This window comes from Electrophorus electricus, chromosome 8, assembly GCF_041902795.1.
Source record: "Electrophorus electricus isolate QZ-2024a chromosome 8, ASM4190279v1, whole genome shotgun sequence".
NCBI lineage: Eukaryota > Metazoa > Chordata > Actinopteri > Gymnotiformes > Gymnotidae > Electrophorus > Electrophorus electricus.
The window spans coordinates 11,185,712-11,201,866 of record NC_137504.1 but is presented as its reverse complement, the minus strand read 5'-3'; the positions used below and the strand labels follow the sequence as shown (position 1 = coordinate 11,201,866).

The 16,155-nt window shown below is 46.3% G+C and overlaps 1 protein-coding gene across 10 annotated transcripts in view; it reads right to left on the bottom strand.

Moving 5' to 3' along the window:
* Positions 1-16,155, bottom strand: part of ndst1b (N-deacetylase/N-sulfotransferase (heparan glucosaminyl) 1b) — a 55,307-nt gene that overhangs the window by 15,715 nt on the left and 23,437 nt on the right. For all 10 annotated transcript variants that reach the window (XM_035527227.2, XM_081718861.1, XM_081718856.1 and 7 more), the window contains one exon: positions 1,489-2,470. In XM_035527227.2, coding sequence (XP_035383120.1) covers positions 1,489-2,034 — 546 coding nt within the window. In that variant the 5' untranslated portion in view covers positions 2,035-2,470. The remainder of the gene's footprint in view (positions 1-1,488; positions 2,471-16,155) is intronic.

Below are 16,155 nucleotides of genomic sequence, written 5' to 3'. Positions count from 1 at the left end.
GAGAATGCGGTTCATCACATGGCAAATTGAGGGATGAAGGATTTCCAATGTTAAGGCGAACCAGTTTTTGTAGGGGACAGGGCTGGGATAGTTATTTGACTTATGTAATCTTTGAAGTTTTAACAGATCTTTCAATACTATGAGAACCAGTTCCAAATTTGAGCCACTGTTAAGCTACTATCCCTTAAAAAAAAACAAAGGCTACTTTTGCACATGCTTGGACTGTAGTAGGAAATTCTCATTTTACAGTTCTGAGAATGCTGACTAAAAAGAACATGGGATCTTCACATTCTGTGCTGCTTAATCAACAGCTTTCGCTTCCCTCACCTTCTCAGCGAGTTCATTGCGAGCTGATGAGTCCGATACTGCACTTATTTGCCTGCTTCAGTTCCCCAGCACCATTCAGCCTTGTGCGTGACGGAGCGATCCGCGCAAAAACGTCTGATAATTGGCCCGCAGGCCACAAAAGAGTGCGAAAATGGAGGAAGATGGCGGGAAGGCTGTGCTTAATACAGCCTTGGGGGATTATGCCAAACCAAGTGCTAGCCAAGAGTGGAGGGGTTGCTCCATGTTAACAAAACAGATATGGGATTAAGGGGGAGGTCTAATGGGAAGGCGAAGAGGAGCTTAAATGAGGTGATACAGCCATGTGTAATTACGAGCGGAATTGCTGGGGCTCTCCACAATAACACGTGCTCGCGTTCGGTGCGCCGTGCTCCAGAGGGTGAGGGTGTTTGAGCTGCAGTGCTGACAGGTGCGCAAGTCTGGGCTTGGTGAGGAAAACATTTGACATGCTACATTACTGGAGTGAGAGACTGGGACCTGTAGCATCTGCCTCTCTCGTGGATAACTTGCTTGGTATTCTGAGCCATGCAGCTCCAGGCTGTGGCATCAGACATATTCAGAGCTCTCACTTGTTGAGTATGGCCTAAAAGAGCATAAGAGCCAACGACCATGACAAAAAAGACCAGGAAATCTAATTGCAAATCCAGCAAGGAGATGGCTGTAGCAATGTTCGGGAAACAGGGCATTAGCAATGAGCTGTATTAAGCTTTAAAAGGTACGTGAGTAAAATGTAGAGGCTGCATTTTTTAAGATTTCATTTGGATACTTTTAAGTTCTCGCCCTTCTGCTCTGGACGAGCAAGGCCTTCAGAGAGTCGGTCACTGGGTTAACCTGCTCATAACCAGGCCTGAGCTCCCTACTGCCATCAGAGCACAGTGAGACCAGTGGATGTCACTGTTAATATCTGGAGGCAGACACTCTTACATGAAACATCCCGTCACTGACAGGCTGTAAAATGTGGAATGAGTAGGCCAAAACAAAGCCACTACATATCTGTCATATCACTGCTGCATTGTTTGAAATAATGCAGAACTGTGCATTTCATTTCAGAGGGAGTCAGCTAGACAATTTAACTGGGAAACATCTGATACTTTATCCGAAACATGAGATTTTGCAAAATCTCATGTAACTACAGGGTCTCACCTTGAAAAAGCCAATGATTCCCACTCCATACTCCACACAGTACTTGTCAAGCAGTTCCCTGTTCCAGGCATCTAGGTTGACATACTTCAGAATGTTCTCGTAGATGACCAGAGTGAAGCGTCCCCGGTTCTTGTCCGTGAGCGTGGGCATGTCGCCCTTGCCTGGGGCGATCTCCGTCTGGTAGCGGAAGCGCCCCGATTCCAGGATGGCCACGATATCCTGGCCCAGCTGAGAGTACAGGCTCTCCACAAACACCAGCACCACAGGGTCCGTGCGAGATGTGTCCGCCGGCCGGGCGGTCCGGGCTGGGAGCACCCTGGCCGACGGCGGGGAAGGTGTGGCCTGCGGGTCTTCCCAGTCGGCGGGGCCCATCTCCTCTTCGCCCTCCGACCCTACGACTGCCGCCGGCTCTAGCTCCCGCTTGACGCCGTACAGAAAGTAGGCGGAGACTAGCACGCTGACCATGCAGAAGAGGAAGAGCAGCAGCAGGCTGGTTTGCAGCGTGAGCTGCCGGAAGAGCCGTCTCATCCGCCCACAAGCCAGCATCGTCACCCCTGCGGCCACTCGCGCCAGCCTACGCAGCGTCCTCTGCTCACTAACAGATCACAAGTCTGCTGTAAGAGTTAGAGGATGTGACAGAGAAAACTTGCAGGTGAGGTCCTCCGTAACACGAGCCGTTATGTCACCATGGCAGAGGGCGGTGGGACCGGTGTGGGCAGGGGACGGCATGGGCGAGGGTGGGCTCCCACTCACCTGCAGAGACGTGCGCTGCCCGCCCTCGTGCACCAGCGGCCCCCTGCCCCACACCCCGGCACCCCTCCTGCTCTGCCCTCTCTAAGTCCTTATCTTTTGAGCCAGCCTGAAAAAGATGATGGCCTGCAGGCTGTGTACAGCAGTCGTCTGAAGGGCAAGCAGCACGTGCAGAGATGAATTCTCCAGACAGGTCATGCCCAAAGTGATCTAGCCAAAGTTTTCTTGTGCTCTGGGAAAACAAACAAACAGAGCAAACTGTAAAAAGCACACACAGATCGACGTAATTAAATGATATCCATATTTGTATAGATTTGCATATGCATCTGAATTTATACATCATTATTTATAAATCATTATTTCATTATTTGCACTTAAGTGTGATATCACCACCACCTATGGAAATGGACATTAGGCTAAACACTGCATTACATTTTCAACTGCTACGCAATGAACTCAGGGATTTTTTTCCCCTCTCCACTAGATAGCTACAGAAGACCAAACTCATGCCAGCACTAAAGTGAAGTGAAGTGATGATGCCGTGAGAATGCCGTAGACTAAATACCACGAGGATCTAGGGAAGAATTTACAAAGGCGATGCATGGATTACAGGATAATGGCAGCGGCTTGCATTGATTAGCTGCAGCTTTAAAAGTGATCCTCGTTCTCCTCCGCACACTTCAAAGTGGCAAAGTCATTCCATCTTTTCATTTCAAATGGGGCATTCAGTGTGACGTGTTGCTCACGTGAGTGACTCGAAAGGATTTTTGACCAACACTGACCAAACGAATGAACTTAGCAGAAGGTCTCAGTAAGGTCATAGGCCACGTCCCAGGGAAAGAGGAGAGACACCTTGGATTGCTCGGCAGAGCGGGAAAGAGCTGAAAACTGATTTGTCCTTATCTTGTGCCAAACTCCTGGAAAGGTGTCCTGCATTCTGCTCGTCGGTGCCACAATTTTCGCCCGCTACTCAACCTGAACCTGCCTCAGCAACTTCAAGTGTAACTGAAGAATGAAAGGAAATTCTGACAACTCTGCAAATGTACAAGTCGATAATTAATGCCGACTTTCAGGTCCGAAAGCGAAGGCATCAGCAGACGCGTGCTCTGCACACCTTCACTGGTTCAGAATCCCTTGATGTCTGAAGTCATTTTAACTTTTTGTTCAATTTAATAAAAAGGTCTTTTCAGGCTGTGCGGCATGTGCGTGCAGGGCTGTCGCACCAGGCCGCGGGCGTTTGACTATGGGGAGGGGGTCGACGGCAGCAGGGAGGCCCGCCAAGGATAAGACTGAAGCGGAACGACAAGACAAGACGCAGCGTGTCCGAAGTGGAACACGGGTTCCTTTTTTCAAAAGTCATCAGAGAGTCACATAATGTGTGGGTTATTTGAAAAGCGAGAGTGCAGCAAAGAATCAAAGCAGTTCAGGTACAGAGAGAGAATCGCATGAATACCAAAAGCAAAAGCAACAACACAAAAGTACCCCCCCCCCCCCCCCCAAAAAAAGGAGGAAAAAAATGACGATGAAGAGTATTACAGAAAGCCATTTTAGCACTTCAAAAGGAAGCTGGGAGTATACACCCCTCACCCCCCTGGCAACTTTCAAACTCACAACCTGAAAGGCAGCTGCTGGCGTTGTCAGCCTGCCCAATCCAATACCCCCATCAGGAATTTCAGAGGCGGACAGTGGCCAGGGCACCGCAAGGAGGGGGTTGCTCGGGATTTCCAGCACAAAACAAAGCTGGGCCGAATTCCGCGAGGGCTAGTCCAGATGACGCCCGCAATTCAAGTACGTTGGTATTCCCTGCCTCCCCACCCCGGGGCTTAAGCTCAAACTACAATACCAGTCACCGGAGCTGCATTGTGCCATTGTGCCAGAGGAGCGGGAATGGCAGTGCTGGTGTCATCCCAGGTTGAATTACGGCTCCGGAGCTTTCCCCATTCACAGCCTGGGCCTCCAATATGCGCCAGTCGGCCCAGGGCGTCGCTGGGGAAACGCCCCATTGTGTTGAGCGCTCTCATAACAGTACGATTCGGATGACATGAGGCATTCATCATGCACAACAGAAGGGACAGGCTAAACCCAATAAAAATGTGAGGACATGAAACGCACAGCATGGTTCCACTTAAAGAGGGATCTGGTGGGGTTTCCAACCAGCAGGATGCACAAGGATTTACACACCGCATTTCACTATGGAATAAATTTGTTTTTTGGGGTCGGGAGTGAGGACAAACCAAATACCGAGCTGAAATGATTCAGGGCAGACAGCTCCAGGACTGTCCGCATGATTGACACGGAATGCATCGGCAGCACATTTGTTGAGATCAGCGCTACACCCCCCAAAAAAAAGCAAAAAAAAAAAAAAGCATTGCATTTGAGGAAATAAAAAGGAACAGATTTCACTTAACCTTACGTTTGTCAAGCGTATTGCTCAGTAAAAAAGTAAGCAAAGAAAAGTAAATCAAGATTTGTTTTTTTTTTAAACAAATAAGAAAAGAAAATGTTGAAACAGTGTTGAGACACAGAAAAACAGAGACCATGACATTTACAGGACTGTCCCCATCTCCCATGCCAGCAGGTTCTCACTGTCCTAGATCTTTATTCTCCATTTTTTTCACAGTAGCATCTCATCCAACAGGCGTTGGGGGTGGCGGTGGGGGTGAGAGGGCCCCTGCTAAGGAAATAGAAAACCAATTTTCTGATGGCAGAAAAGCTTTAATACACCTCATCTCAATGGCACAGTATACTATAGCATTCCTTCATTTTCTGCATCTAAATCAGTATCATGCAAATTCAATAAGCTCTTTATCACAGGCCATGGTAAAGGCAACATGTTCTTTCACACAAAGCAATATTTGTAACATTTCAAACTGGCTTGATTGCAAATGTGCCTGAATTTCCACTTGCAGTCTGAAGCAGGATATGTTAAATGCACATCTGCTTAAACATCTGTGGAATTACATTTTTCTTTTTATGACACCATGCAGCCGAATACAAATTTGTCCATTATGCACATTGGTACACACTGAAAAACAATAAGGAATATAAAAAGCTGGAAAAACTGTGTCAAACGGAGCACACCAAATATCACGCTGCCCTTTGACACGGGGATGAGTCACATCAGACAAAATAGCTACAGGGTACACCACGAAACCCTTATCAGAAACAGCAGACAATTGTTACTACCAATCTCTAACCCTGGAAAATCTTTGTTCCTGATCAGGTTCACAATGGGTATATATATCTCCATATCCCTCTCCAAAATTTGAAGGCAGAGGTTTTACCACCAAAAAGGGCAGAGGTAGCTCAGTGGCTAAGGTTCTTGACTAGTAATCAGAAGGTTGCCAATGGCCACCAGGTTGCCACTGTTGGGCCCCTGAGCAAGGACCTTAACTCTCAATTGCTCAAGTTGTTCTCAGTCATAACTAAGTTGCTTTGGATAAAAGCGTCAGCAAAATGCTATTAAATGTAAATGTAAAAAGGACAAAACTGCTGCAGCTATATGGTGACATCTACTACCATCAAACGGAACCGCACTGGACAGAAAGGATCTTCAACAAAAAGAATTTCCAGAAGGACCAAAAGATCATCATCATCATCATCATCATCAACAACCTCAGAGAAGGAAAAGAGCCTTTGAGTCGACAAACTGAATGACTGCTTCAGCAAGCAAAGGAGAGAGGGGAGCGGGTGGGTCCAGGCTCTTCAAAGCCTTCCTCCGCTCTCGCTTTACGCCTGCTCAATCTCTTCCTTTCTTGTTTCTTTTCAAAAGCGGAGTGCCACCGCGGCTCGGCCGGCGGGATAAAGAGACTGCGAGGAAGGGGAGCACACCCGAGCGACTCGGAACACCGGCGCGACGCTGACCACCGCCCGCGCGCCCCGGATATACCTGCGTGCTAGGAGGCGGGGCAGCAAACAGCGGCTAACCCCGGGACGCTCCGGCGAGCAAGACGAGTTTCTGGTAGCCTCCGGCTCGAACGGCTCCGCTGTCGATGGGCACGGCGCCAGATCACGTTTCGAGGCACGGTGCACGGCTGAGGAGAGGCGGCACCCTGGCCCTGCATGTGCATGCTAGGAGTGTGGGCTGAGGCTGAATACAGGTCTTTGGCACAATGACTTCAGTCTAATTCAAACATGATGCAAAAAGATAAATAAGCCTCATCAATGACTGCACTATTTGGGTTGAGATTGAGATCAACGTAATTAGGCCCCATTTTATCATAATCGGGGTCATGGAGAGTACAGGTGTGGATTCTGTACACACTTGTGCTAGACTTGATTTGAGCAGGTGTTGCAGGTGTTTCCTAGAAAGGAAAACAAACATCCTGTTTGTGCATGCAGAGTATCACACCTTCAACTGTGACTAATAACAGTTCCATAAAGAAAAAAAAAAAAAAGAAAAAAAATACCTGGGAAAAATTTTCTAGGTTATGAAAAAGTGAGCACACACTAGATGTAGATTTACTACCAATAAATTAGCATAATAAAGCTTTGTAATTGAGGAATATTCAAACAATTCTCATTATTCTTAGACTAAAACAAATGGCTTCAATACATTTAAAATTCAGTGAATAACCCAACCTAGAGAATGTTTCTTTTAACAAGTTTTATATTTATCACTTCTAATCACTATTGTATGTAGAGAGATTGCGCATGACAAACTTTTCCCCTATTTTGTAACTCCCCCTTCTGTAACGCCCTAATCTAAAGGTAAAAGCCAACCCTTTCACATGCCATTCATCAGAACCTTTCATCTTTTAAACCTGAAAGATGATCATAACATTCACATCTAAACGCTGTTAAATTGTCACACAGGTGAGCCATCAAGCCATCCAGATTTCTATAAGGACAGCTCTTCAGAGGAGGAATAAAATATAACAAAGGCTTATTTTATGATTTTTTTTGTTGTTGTTAGATTGCTGGTGACCAACTGCTAAATTATTCAGATGATAACATTTCCTCAATAATGGATGTGTTTGCTCATTTCAAATCTAAAAAGAGTATTAATAGTGTGGATAATGTATTAGTTAAGTGGATTTCATTTTCATTCCCTACATGCCCCGATAGGCCCACTTAATGTCTTCTATTAGCAGTTCATCAAACTTCACAGTGCAGATTCCATATTAAGTGCATTTCTGCCTGCTCTTTAAGGTCAATCTAGAGAGGTCCACCATAGACCTAAAGTTCCCATATACTTAAAGTCCTGCAATATGGTTGCAAACATTTAGAATGAGAAACATGAAGACAGTTGGGAGGTGCCATTTATTTTCACAGATAAAAGAATAAGAAAAAAAGTGCAAATGATCAAAAAGTGCAAAAAGTGGATGATCATTGAAATTTCCCCAAAAAGGTGATGAAAATGACTAAGGTTTGCACACATTGAAAGGAAACCGACACTGGAAAGGAGTGGGGCCTCTTAAAAAAGTTATCCAGTTCTGTGAAAGTTTATGTTCAGATAAATAAAAGGCCACAGAAAAAGAAGAGGGTATAATACAACAAACTGTGAGAACATACAACTTCTTTTTTTTTTAATTCAAAGGATAAACAGCCATTTGTCATACCAGGAAGAAAGATTCCTTTGGCTTCAGATGCTGACAAGGCATAAAGTATTAGATACCCAAGGGTCTAAACATTGTATAATCTGGATAAGGTCAGCAAAGTATAATCCCTAATACCCTAATCCTGTTTATCTAGGTTGGACCAAACACGCAGTACAGTGGATAGATGCATAATCAGTACATCGAGTGACCTGAGACTGTGAATGGCAGAAGGGATCCTGAAGGGCGGGGGGGGATTTTTAACAACTGTCAGATTTCCATGCAAAACTGATGTCCTGATATTGGCATGGCAGGATGTGAACTTTGTGGCATGCTGCTCGCTAAACCCTCAACTTTTCTGGGACTGGATACCAAAGAACGAACATGCTAGTCGTCGGCTGTGGATCAGTCAAACTGACAGTCGAAAACAAGATCAGAAGTTCCTGCCGTGCCATATTGAGTTATGAAGCGGGGCTTGGGTGCTGGAGGAGGAAATCAATCTCCTCTGGCAGCCCGTAAGGCCTCTCCAGTGTCTGGCTGTGCTGGGCACTGCGCGCCTGCCCGCATGCATACTGGCCCCGGTCCTGAGCTCGTCTGCGCCATCCGCCGCCCGCGCCCGCCAGCATTTGTGACTGAACAACTTGCAGTGGTAAACAGTCGGGCAGGGCCCGCGCGGGGTGCCGCCGCCGCTTTGACGCGCCGTCGCCTGTGCCAAACCCAGGGACAGGCGGACTTGGCAGGAAGCTAACGGCACCCCCACCTCCTCCCACGCACAACATGGGCTGCGGTGCCCGGGCCGAGCCGCACCACTTTTCTAACGTCCGGTCCCATCGGGGGGCCTAATCTCCCGCTTCAGTGGGACTGTGCTGAACCCGCCCCTGCAATCTCTCCAGCTCCAGGCACTGCGGATTATAAGGGGGAGGGGGGAGGGTGGGGGTGGGGTGGGGGTCCTATTTGTCTCGGGAAAATTACACTGAAGGGAGGTAAAGCGTCTATCCTTTGCTTAGTCCATGGTTGTGGTGGTTTTTCGCTTTCAGTCGATATTAAAGAGCACGGCGAGAACAATACCAGTCACTAGGAAGCTGGGAATAAATAATTTGGCAGGTGTCGGCCAAATGTGTCTATAATAACCCAAAATTACCCAATTATCCAAGCTCCATGCAGTCATAGGAGTAAACAAACACACTGAAGTGAGGAGAATCTAAAAGGAGTGCTCGTTCACTGTGCGGCGGGGGATGCTGCTAAGCCAATCAGAATCGTGCAGCCCCCATGAATAAAGAGCTTTCGTGGTAGTCATTCTTGCGGCAAGCCTGCCACCATCGGTCAGTGGAGCCTATCGAAACATGGCACCTCGGGTTAAAGCCAACGGGAGGCTCCATCGCTACAGGGCCTCCCGGCTTTTTATCTGAATCCATAATACCCAGTGCACAGGCCCGGTGCACAAGCGCTGTTCACAAGTCTGGCTGACGGAGGCTTTTTAGATGGGTCTCAGACAGGGGAACAAACATGAATCGATGAGCTGTAAATTGAAGTCTCCTCTTGGCGTGGCTCGGTTCTGCTTCAAAAGAGAGGGGCGCGGGGCGAGCTTGACCCAGATGCATATGAAGTCATGCACGCTTCGATTTTATTTCATGGGATGATCTATAAAACATTAACAACTCAATAAGGAGAAAACAGTGGTATTTAACTAGCCCATGGTGTTTATCAGAGTAGCAGCTCAGTCGGCAGCAGGGGGGAAAGCTTTGCTAGCACTGTGGCTCTGCGTTTTCTGGGTACGTTTCCACCCATTCCTTCAAAGTTAGGAATCCTCTGGTCTTTTTCCAATAACGAGCACCAAGCTTCTCCAATTCCCAAAAATAAAAACGATTCAGCTTATTCATGGAAGCAGTGGGAAAGAAAAGTGCTTATGCAACTGCTCTTTTCTTGTGATGAGCACCTTCACGAGTAGCAAGCTGGGAACAGGGAGGGAAGTTTTATTAAAAAAAAAAAAAACCCACACCACCACCACGACTATTCAGTCACCTCGTCTACAAGCATCCTCAGTGGTAAGCTACAGAGAATAATTGGCAACAATGTACATTCACCGATAAATGAGAACAAGGGCAGCTATTGCACACTAGGCCCAGATGCTTGGGAGCACTTCCGTCCCTTTCCTCTTAATTAGGCTGCACGACATGGCGAGAGCCGCGGCTATTTTTAGCACCTTAAACAACCCACCCAAAGAGCCCGAGAGGGTTGGGGGTGGGGGTGGGGGGGATGTCACCTTTCTTTTAGAGGACGCCGGCACTCCGCTTGCACCAGCCGCACACCACGAGTGTCTGTGCATGTGGAAAATACTACGGCCGGAAAATGGAGTCCTGCACGCTGGGCGATCCGTTGACAAAACCTTCTCATTTGTAAACCACCACCTGAATGGTTGAGAGCAAATTTCTGAAAAGCCAGAGCTTGCCTTACAGAAGAGGCATGATAAGCAATCAAATAAAAAAATAAAAAAAAAACATTTAAAAAGAAATTCACAGCCAGACCTGCAGAATTCAAATGCCCCATTTTACATGCATTTTATGCCACTGCCTTAGTCCAAGGGTTATCAGCAAGGTCTGTGGTGTATTAGTCCGTGTCCTTGACGTTCTCCGCCCCCTATCCCAGCGCATTCCGTCTTCAAGTAAGTGGTTGGCGCTGCTGAATCCCGGCCAGGGCCACGCCTGCCTCTGCCCCACGCAGGCGCTGCTAACAAACTGATACCGTGCAAAGACGCCTGGAGCAGATTGTGCAATTCCCCCCACCCCCACAGTCCCTATGGCTCGAGCTGTATTGATCCGGGAAAGCTGCACAAATAGTTTACGCGTCTCTCTTACCTTTGGTTAAAATGGGAGATGTGGCGAAGTGCAGGGGTTTTATTAGCTGTGATTGGATTAGGCATAATTCGATTGAGGGCTAACAGGATCGTTCTGAGAGTGAGGTAGGGGCTGTTGTCCAGGGTTTGGATCCTAACACGGCGGGCGCGTAAAGCTCTGCTTAAGAGACAAACGACAATTGCCTGCAGGCGTGCATTTGTTCAGCACTCTGGTCGACCAGTACAGCAACTGATACTTTATTACTTTCGTAATAATAAAGAGCCGTTCCTGATGGACTGAACCACGAGGCTGTCTGTGGCCTTCGACATGGCCTGAGTTCCTCTTGCGGGTCATGTAGCAGCCTTATTATTCGGGCGATGTTGGTTTTGCGCGCAAACAGGCCAGTGACATGCGGCTCATTACAAGCATGGGAGGACTCTGCAGCTGCTCAGATAAGAAGTACAAGACTCCAGAGCATTCATGTTCAAAGATTCCAGAGCATTCGCATTAGTGTACCACAGGAAAACAGTGTGCAAAACTTTCCACTGATACAGGAAAACTTAAAAGGCTGCCAGCTTGACTGTAACTTAATCCCCATATATCAACAGCAGTGAACAATTAGCACAGACAAAAAATTTGACTCATCATGTGCTTAAGATGGGACCAAAAGCACCTAGTAAGCAGTTATCTTATAAAAAATACATGTTTAAAAACAGGCAAATGAAGCACATTTTGTAGAACAGTTGTGATTTGGGTACTGCTGAAGGTAACCGCTAGTAAAGCTACAAACCTATGCAATTTTTTGTTTTAGGATGGGACTACATTTCCCAGGTTGGGGGTAGTTATGACTATCTGTTGCTAAGGTAACCATCTTAGAACATTTACTATTTTGCTATGAAGATGAAGTGCTCATAGGAACAGCCTTGGTCAAAGATTTTCTCACAGTAAGAGTACAACTTAGTATTTAAGTACAGCGATTCTCAATTTCATACAGGTTATACACGCCAAGTTTAGTCTCATGATAACTTCTTTCCCTTTTGGTGAAAGTGCAAGTGTTTCAAACACACCAAAAAGGTTTCTGCTCTGCATCGAAATTGTGGTCTGTACCAATCCTAGGAAATATTAACTGGAAAGAATACCCATACCTCCAAGTGCATAATATTGTCTGTCTATTACCTATAACAGTCGCACTCAAATTAAAACACAGAATCCAGATTTATTAAATTACTCCAAGTTAACTAAACCATTAAAAGGAGGATGAGAAATCTGTAGGACCAGCACCCTGAGGACTCCGATTTGAAAATGTCCATCGGGTGGAGTGGCAAGCACAGAGCCTCACTTAAAAAGTCTTGGCCCTGGTAGGTCAGAAACACTACATGATTCCTGCCTGGAATCAGTGGGAAGCTCCAACTTGGCAACAGCAGAATGCCATGTGACCCAGCCACTGCAGGCAGATTAGCGTGCGCTGCTAAATGTGTGCGCAGGTCTTTAGCGGAAGAGGCGGGTTAATGGAGCTGCGGAAATCCAACTCTGTATGCAAGCTTAAGAGGGAGGAAGTGGAAACATACGGCTATAATGGAGCAGCTCGTCGCACTCAAAGCACTGGACGTAAATTCTGATCGCTCGTATACTGACACAAACTCGATGAGTGATGCTGTTTTATGTAAAAATGTTTGGCTGTGAAAGAGGGGTCATGTATGCAGTTTGAGTTACACACACATCAAATAACCTACGAGAAACTGTGCAGCCCTAATATCACCTCACCATTAATCATTACCAGCAGGAACCATCCACTATCATTTCTTCAGATGCTCTCCCTGATTGGACAAGTTGTGCAGGAGCTCTTAGCTGCAGTTAAAATCATCCAAGTGTCCGCTCTGCCTTAATATGAGATGACACACATTCAGGGAAGAATGTGGAGCGAATTCCACACGTGACTGGAGTCTTGGACTAAGCAACCAGTCTGGAGTAAAATGATGAAAACATGGCCAAGTTTCGCCGAATGGAGCCTGACGAGGGGGGGGGGGGTCTGGTATCTGAATCTTTTTGGCATATTCTATAACCCCTATACCCCATGGCTTCTGGAACATGAGAAGAGAGAGAGAGGCGGGTGGGGGGGGTTGGGAGAGGAAAGAAGAAAAAAAAAAATGGGTTGAAGGAGAAGAAGAAAGAGAGGAGGGGCGAGCAAAGTGAAAGAAAAGCCAGGCACAATGCATCACACTGACATGAGTGGTAGGGTGGGGGCTGAATACACTCTATTGGATTTCAGTGGGAACAAATAGGATTGGCCATCTCTGAGATTTATCACAATGACTACCAATTAGGTGGGGAGAGTAGCCCAAGTCATCGATCTCTAAAAGGGTCAAACCTTATGGAATACCTTAATTGACACACGCATGGTTGCAATATACTGCAGCTGGAAAATACACTGGAAAATAAACAAACTGGAAGTGTATTAGGCCGCCGCCAAGATTAGCCTATGAGGAAAGAGGATGGGTAATTTTCTGTGCGCGCCCATGTGGTGGTAAGCTTGTTTCATCTTTCAGCACTCCATAATTGCTATGGCCTTATTGCATTTTCCTGGAAACACTCTGTTTGCATGCCTGGGCTACAAAAGGACAAAGCTTAATAAAAATCAACAGATCCCAGGTGCTCGAGAAAGTGAAACAAGACCACCTTTTTTGTTTGCAATCTCTAATTATTTTTTCTTATTTGCTCCCAATCTGGTCATAACCAATTACAAAATTAGTTGGTCTGTCTTCTGTCACCAATCCCCATCCACCAGCCCCAGCACTACATACCACCAAGCTAAGGACATTTTTCTTTTTAAACGGGCCTGAAGCCAAGACTTTGGCAAAGCTGGGATTCAAACTTCAGATTAAAAAAAAAAAAAAAAAAAAAGCGAAACTACACAATTAATCACAAACTACAATTAATCACATTTAACTTTGATTCATGATTGTGCAGGTGAAAACGATAAGAAATGTCAGATTTGCTTAGATGCACTTGCAGCATGTTCTCCAGTTTGGCAGTCGCCAGCACGGTACTTTCAATGTGTTCGGGGGGCTATTGAATAATCAGCACTAAAGCAGATGACAGAGCAAACAGCATGTCTACCTGAGTTCCTATGCTAATCCGTTTTCAAGAGGAAACATTTAGCATCCCTTTGAGTGCAAATCTTGCACAGCCCAAAGCAGACCACTGCACCAGAAGGCTTTGATTAGCGTTCCCTTTAGGTGAAATGCAGATGGAGTGAAAGGAGGACTTGGAACCAGTGCACTCACACTCATCTCAGTCTTGCCTTGGAAAGATAAGAGGCACCTTCTCTAAAGGTACATTTAGGGCAGGTAGGTTAGATTAAAATATCCCAGAGTAAGCACCCAACAAGATCAAAGGTCATTTGCACAGGACATCTAGACTTGCTTCAAACCCAGACCGCTCACCTGTGGCCCAGCCTGATACTCTGCAGAGCACCGTCCCACCTGACACTCTGCAGAGCAGAACCCGACTCCCACCTGATTCTGCTGGCATCAGGCAAGGGGTGGGCTTTTGATGCCGAGCCCTGCCAGCTGTGGCAGGTGGTCAAAGTCATGAGCATAAGCTGGACCACAAGGGATGGGCTCTCTAACTGTGTGTGTGTGTGCGCGCACGCGCACACAAACCAGTACGAAATAATGAGTGCTAATGAATGTGAGAGTGCTTCACAGAAAAGAGCTGCACAGTTTGACGATTACAGCAACACTGAAGGTAAAACACAGCCATTCCATTATGCTGCATCAGAAACTGCTGCCCGTAGGGGAGGCAGTAGCATGTTGCTAGACAGCAGATGCCAGACAGACATTCTTAAGGCTATACCTTTACTTAACGCACATCTCAATAGCTCCTTCCCCATGACCAAATGAAAAATCATTATAATACTACGAGTGTACACCCTATAGAATAAATGCAGCTTACTTTAAAGATTCATGACTACCAAGGCAAGAAGCAAACAGCCAGAAACAGAAGCCGAGTGTTCGACAGTGGCACAACATCCATTCATTATTCTGGTATATCATTTTCTCTTTGATCGAGATTGTCCATCAAAAAATATAAAGAGTGTTCAAACACCTAAGCAGCCCTTGCATTTAGACGCTTGGAGAAACCGCACTTTCTACTCTCTTGCCATGGATTTTTGGCTCCGGTAGATGGTGTTCTGGGTGCCATCTGATGATGAGCCATGGCATTTGTGAGGCCTTGATCGCTGCAGTGTGCGGCTTTTACGGGGGGGGGGGGGCATCTTAGGCTATTGTTTGATGCGGTGCTGTAGATGCTTGCCTGGCCCGGCGTGTGTGTGTGTGTGTGTGTGTGTGTGTGTGTGTGTGTGTGTGTGTGTGTGAGAGAGAGTGAGAGAGAGAGAGAGAGAGAGTGAGAGAGAGAGAGAGGTGGTGACTCACTGCCTCACCTGCTCCCACCAAAGTCTCCCATGTAGCATGCCCAGGGCAGGCTGTTGCTGCTTAATACCAGAGGCCACAAGGCTTGAACAGAATTTGTTTGTATTTTACCACCCCAAATGGAGTTTATCATCATATCGTGGTCAGCTTAATTGGTTGTAATAAGCTTAACGGCTCTAGCTGTCCGATCTTTCGTCCAAACAGCCAAGTCTAGCATCCAGATTCTAGCTTTCTACGAATATACTGATGTGCCAGGATTTTAGTTAGATTTTGCTAAAGGTTAGCAGTTGGAACATTCAGAAAAACGCTCCCTGATGACAGTAATCAATCGGGGAAGCACAGCCTAACATTTGTCGGAAAGGAAAGAAAGGCCGTCTCAGAGCCGGTCTGCCATTTCAAAAATTGCCTTATTAGAGATTATTCTGTGAAGATGTACCTTTACACCTCCCCGTCCCCCCCACACTCCAAATGCCTAGTCCAGCTTGCTTTCCTAGAATAACTCCCTCCTGAGAGAGGAAGCCTGGAATGATATTCATAAAATCCCTTCACTGCAGCCTGCACATCAGGAGTGCTGGGCTGACATATGAGACACCGAAATGCTGCCACCGCCAGAGCACAGCGATGCCCAGTGCAGCTTTCCTGGTCACTGCTGGCCCGGCGGGCTCTCTCAGGCAGTGGTACAGTCCTCCAACCAGAGGATGGAGTTTTAAAGGACGTAGTAAAGGAGTTGGACAATCTTCCTTATAATATTTGTAGCTGAATTCACACCAGGTTACAAACAAGGGCAGAAGTTTCAAATCCAGGTGCAGCATAAATACAATAATGTGGATGTGCATGAACTTGAAATTTATCTGTACTCATTGTGATGAATCATGTAATAACTATATAATTGTATTAATTTTTTTTTAAAGGTGCCTTTGTAGGCTTTTAAAAAAAACACTTTTGTTTATATTCTACTGCTACATGATAACAATAACAATTTATATCACATACGATAATGCCTGCATCCCTTGGGCCGTGATGAGTTGACATTAAGATATCCAGCCCTGTAAAACTACTGGTCTTTTAAAATCTGTGCAAATTAAATTCCTGATCACATACTTGCTGAGACAGAGC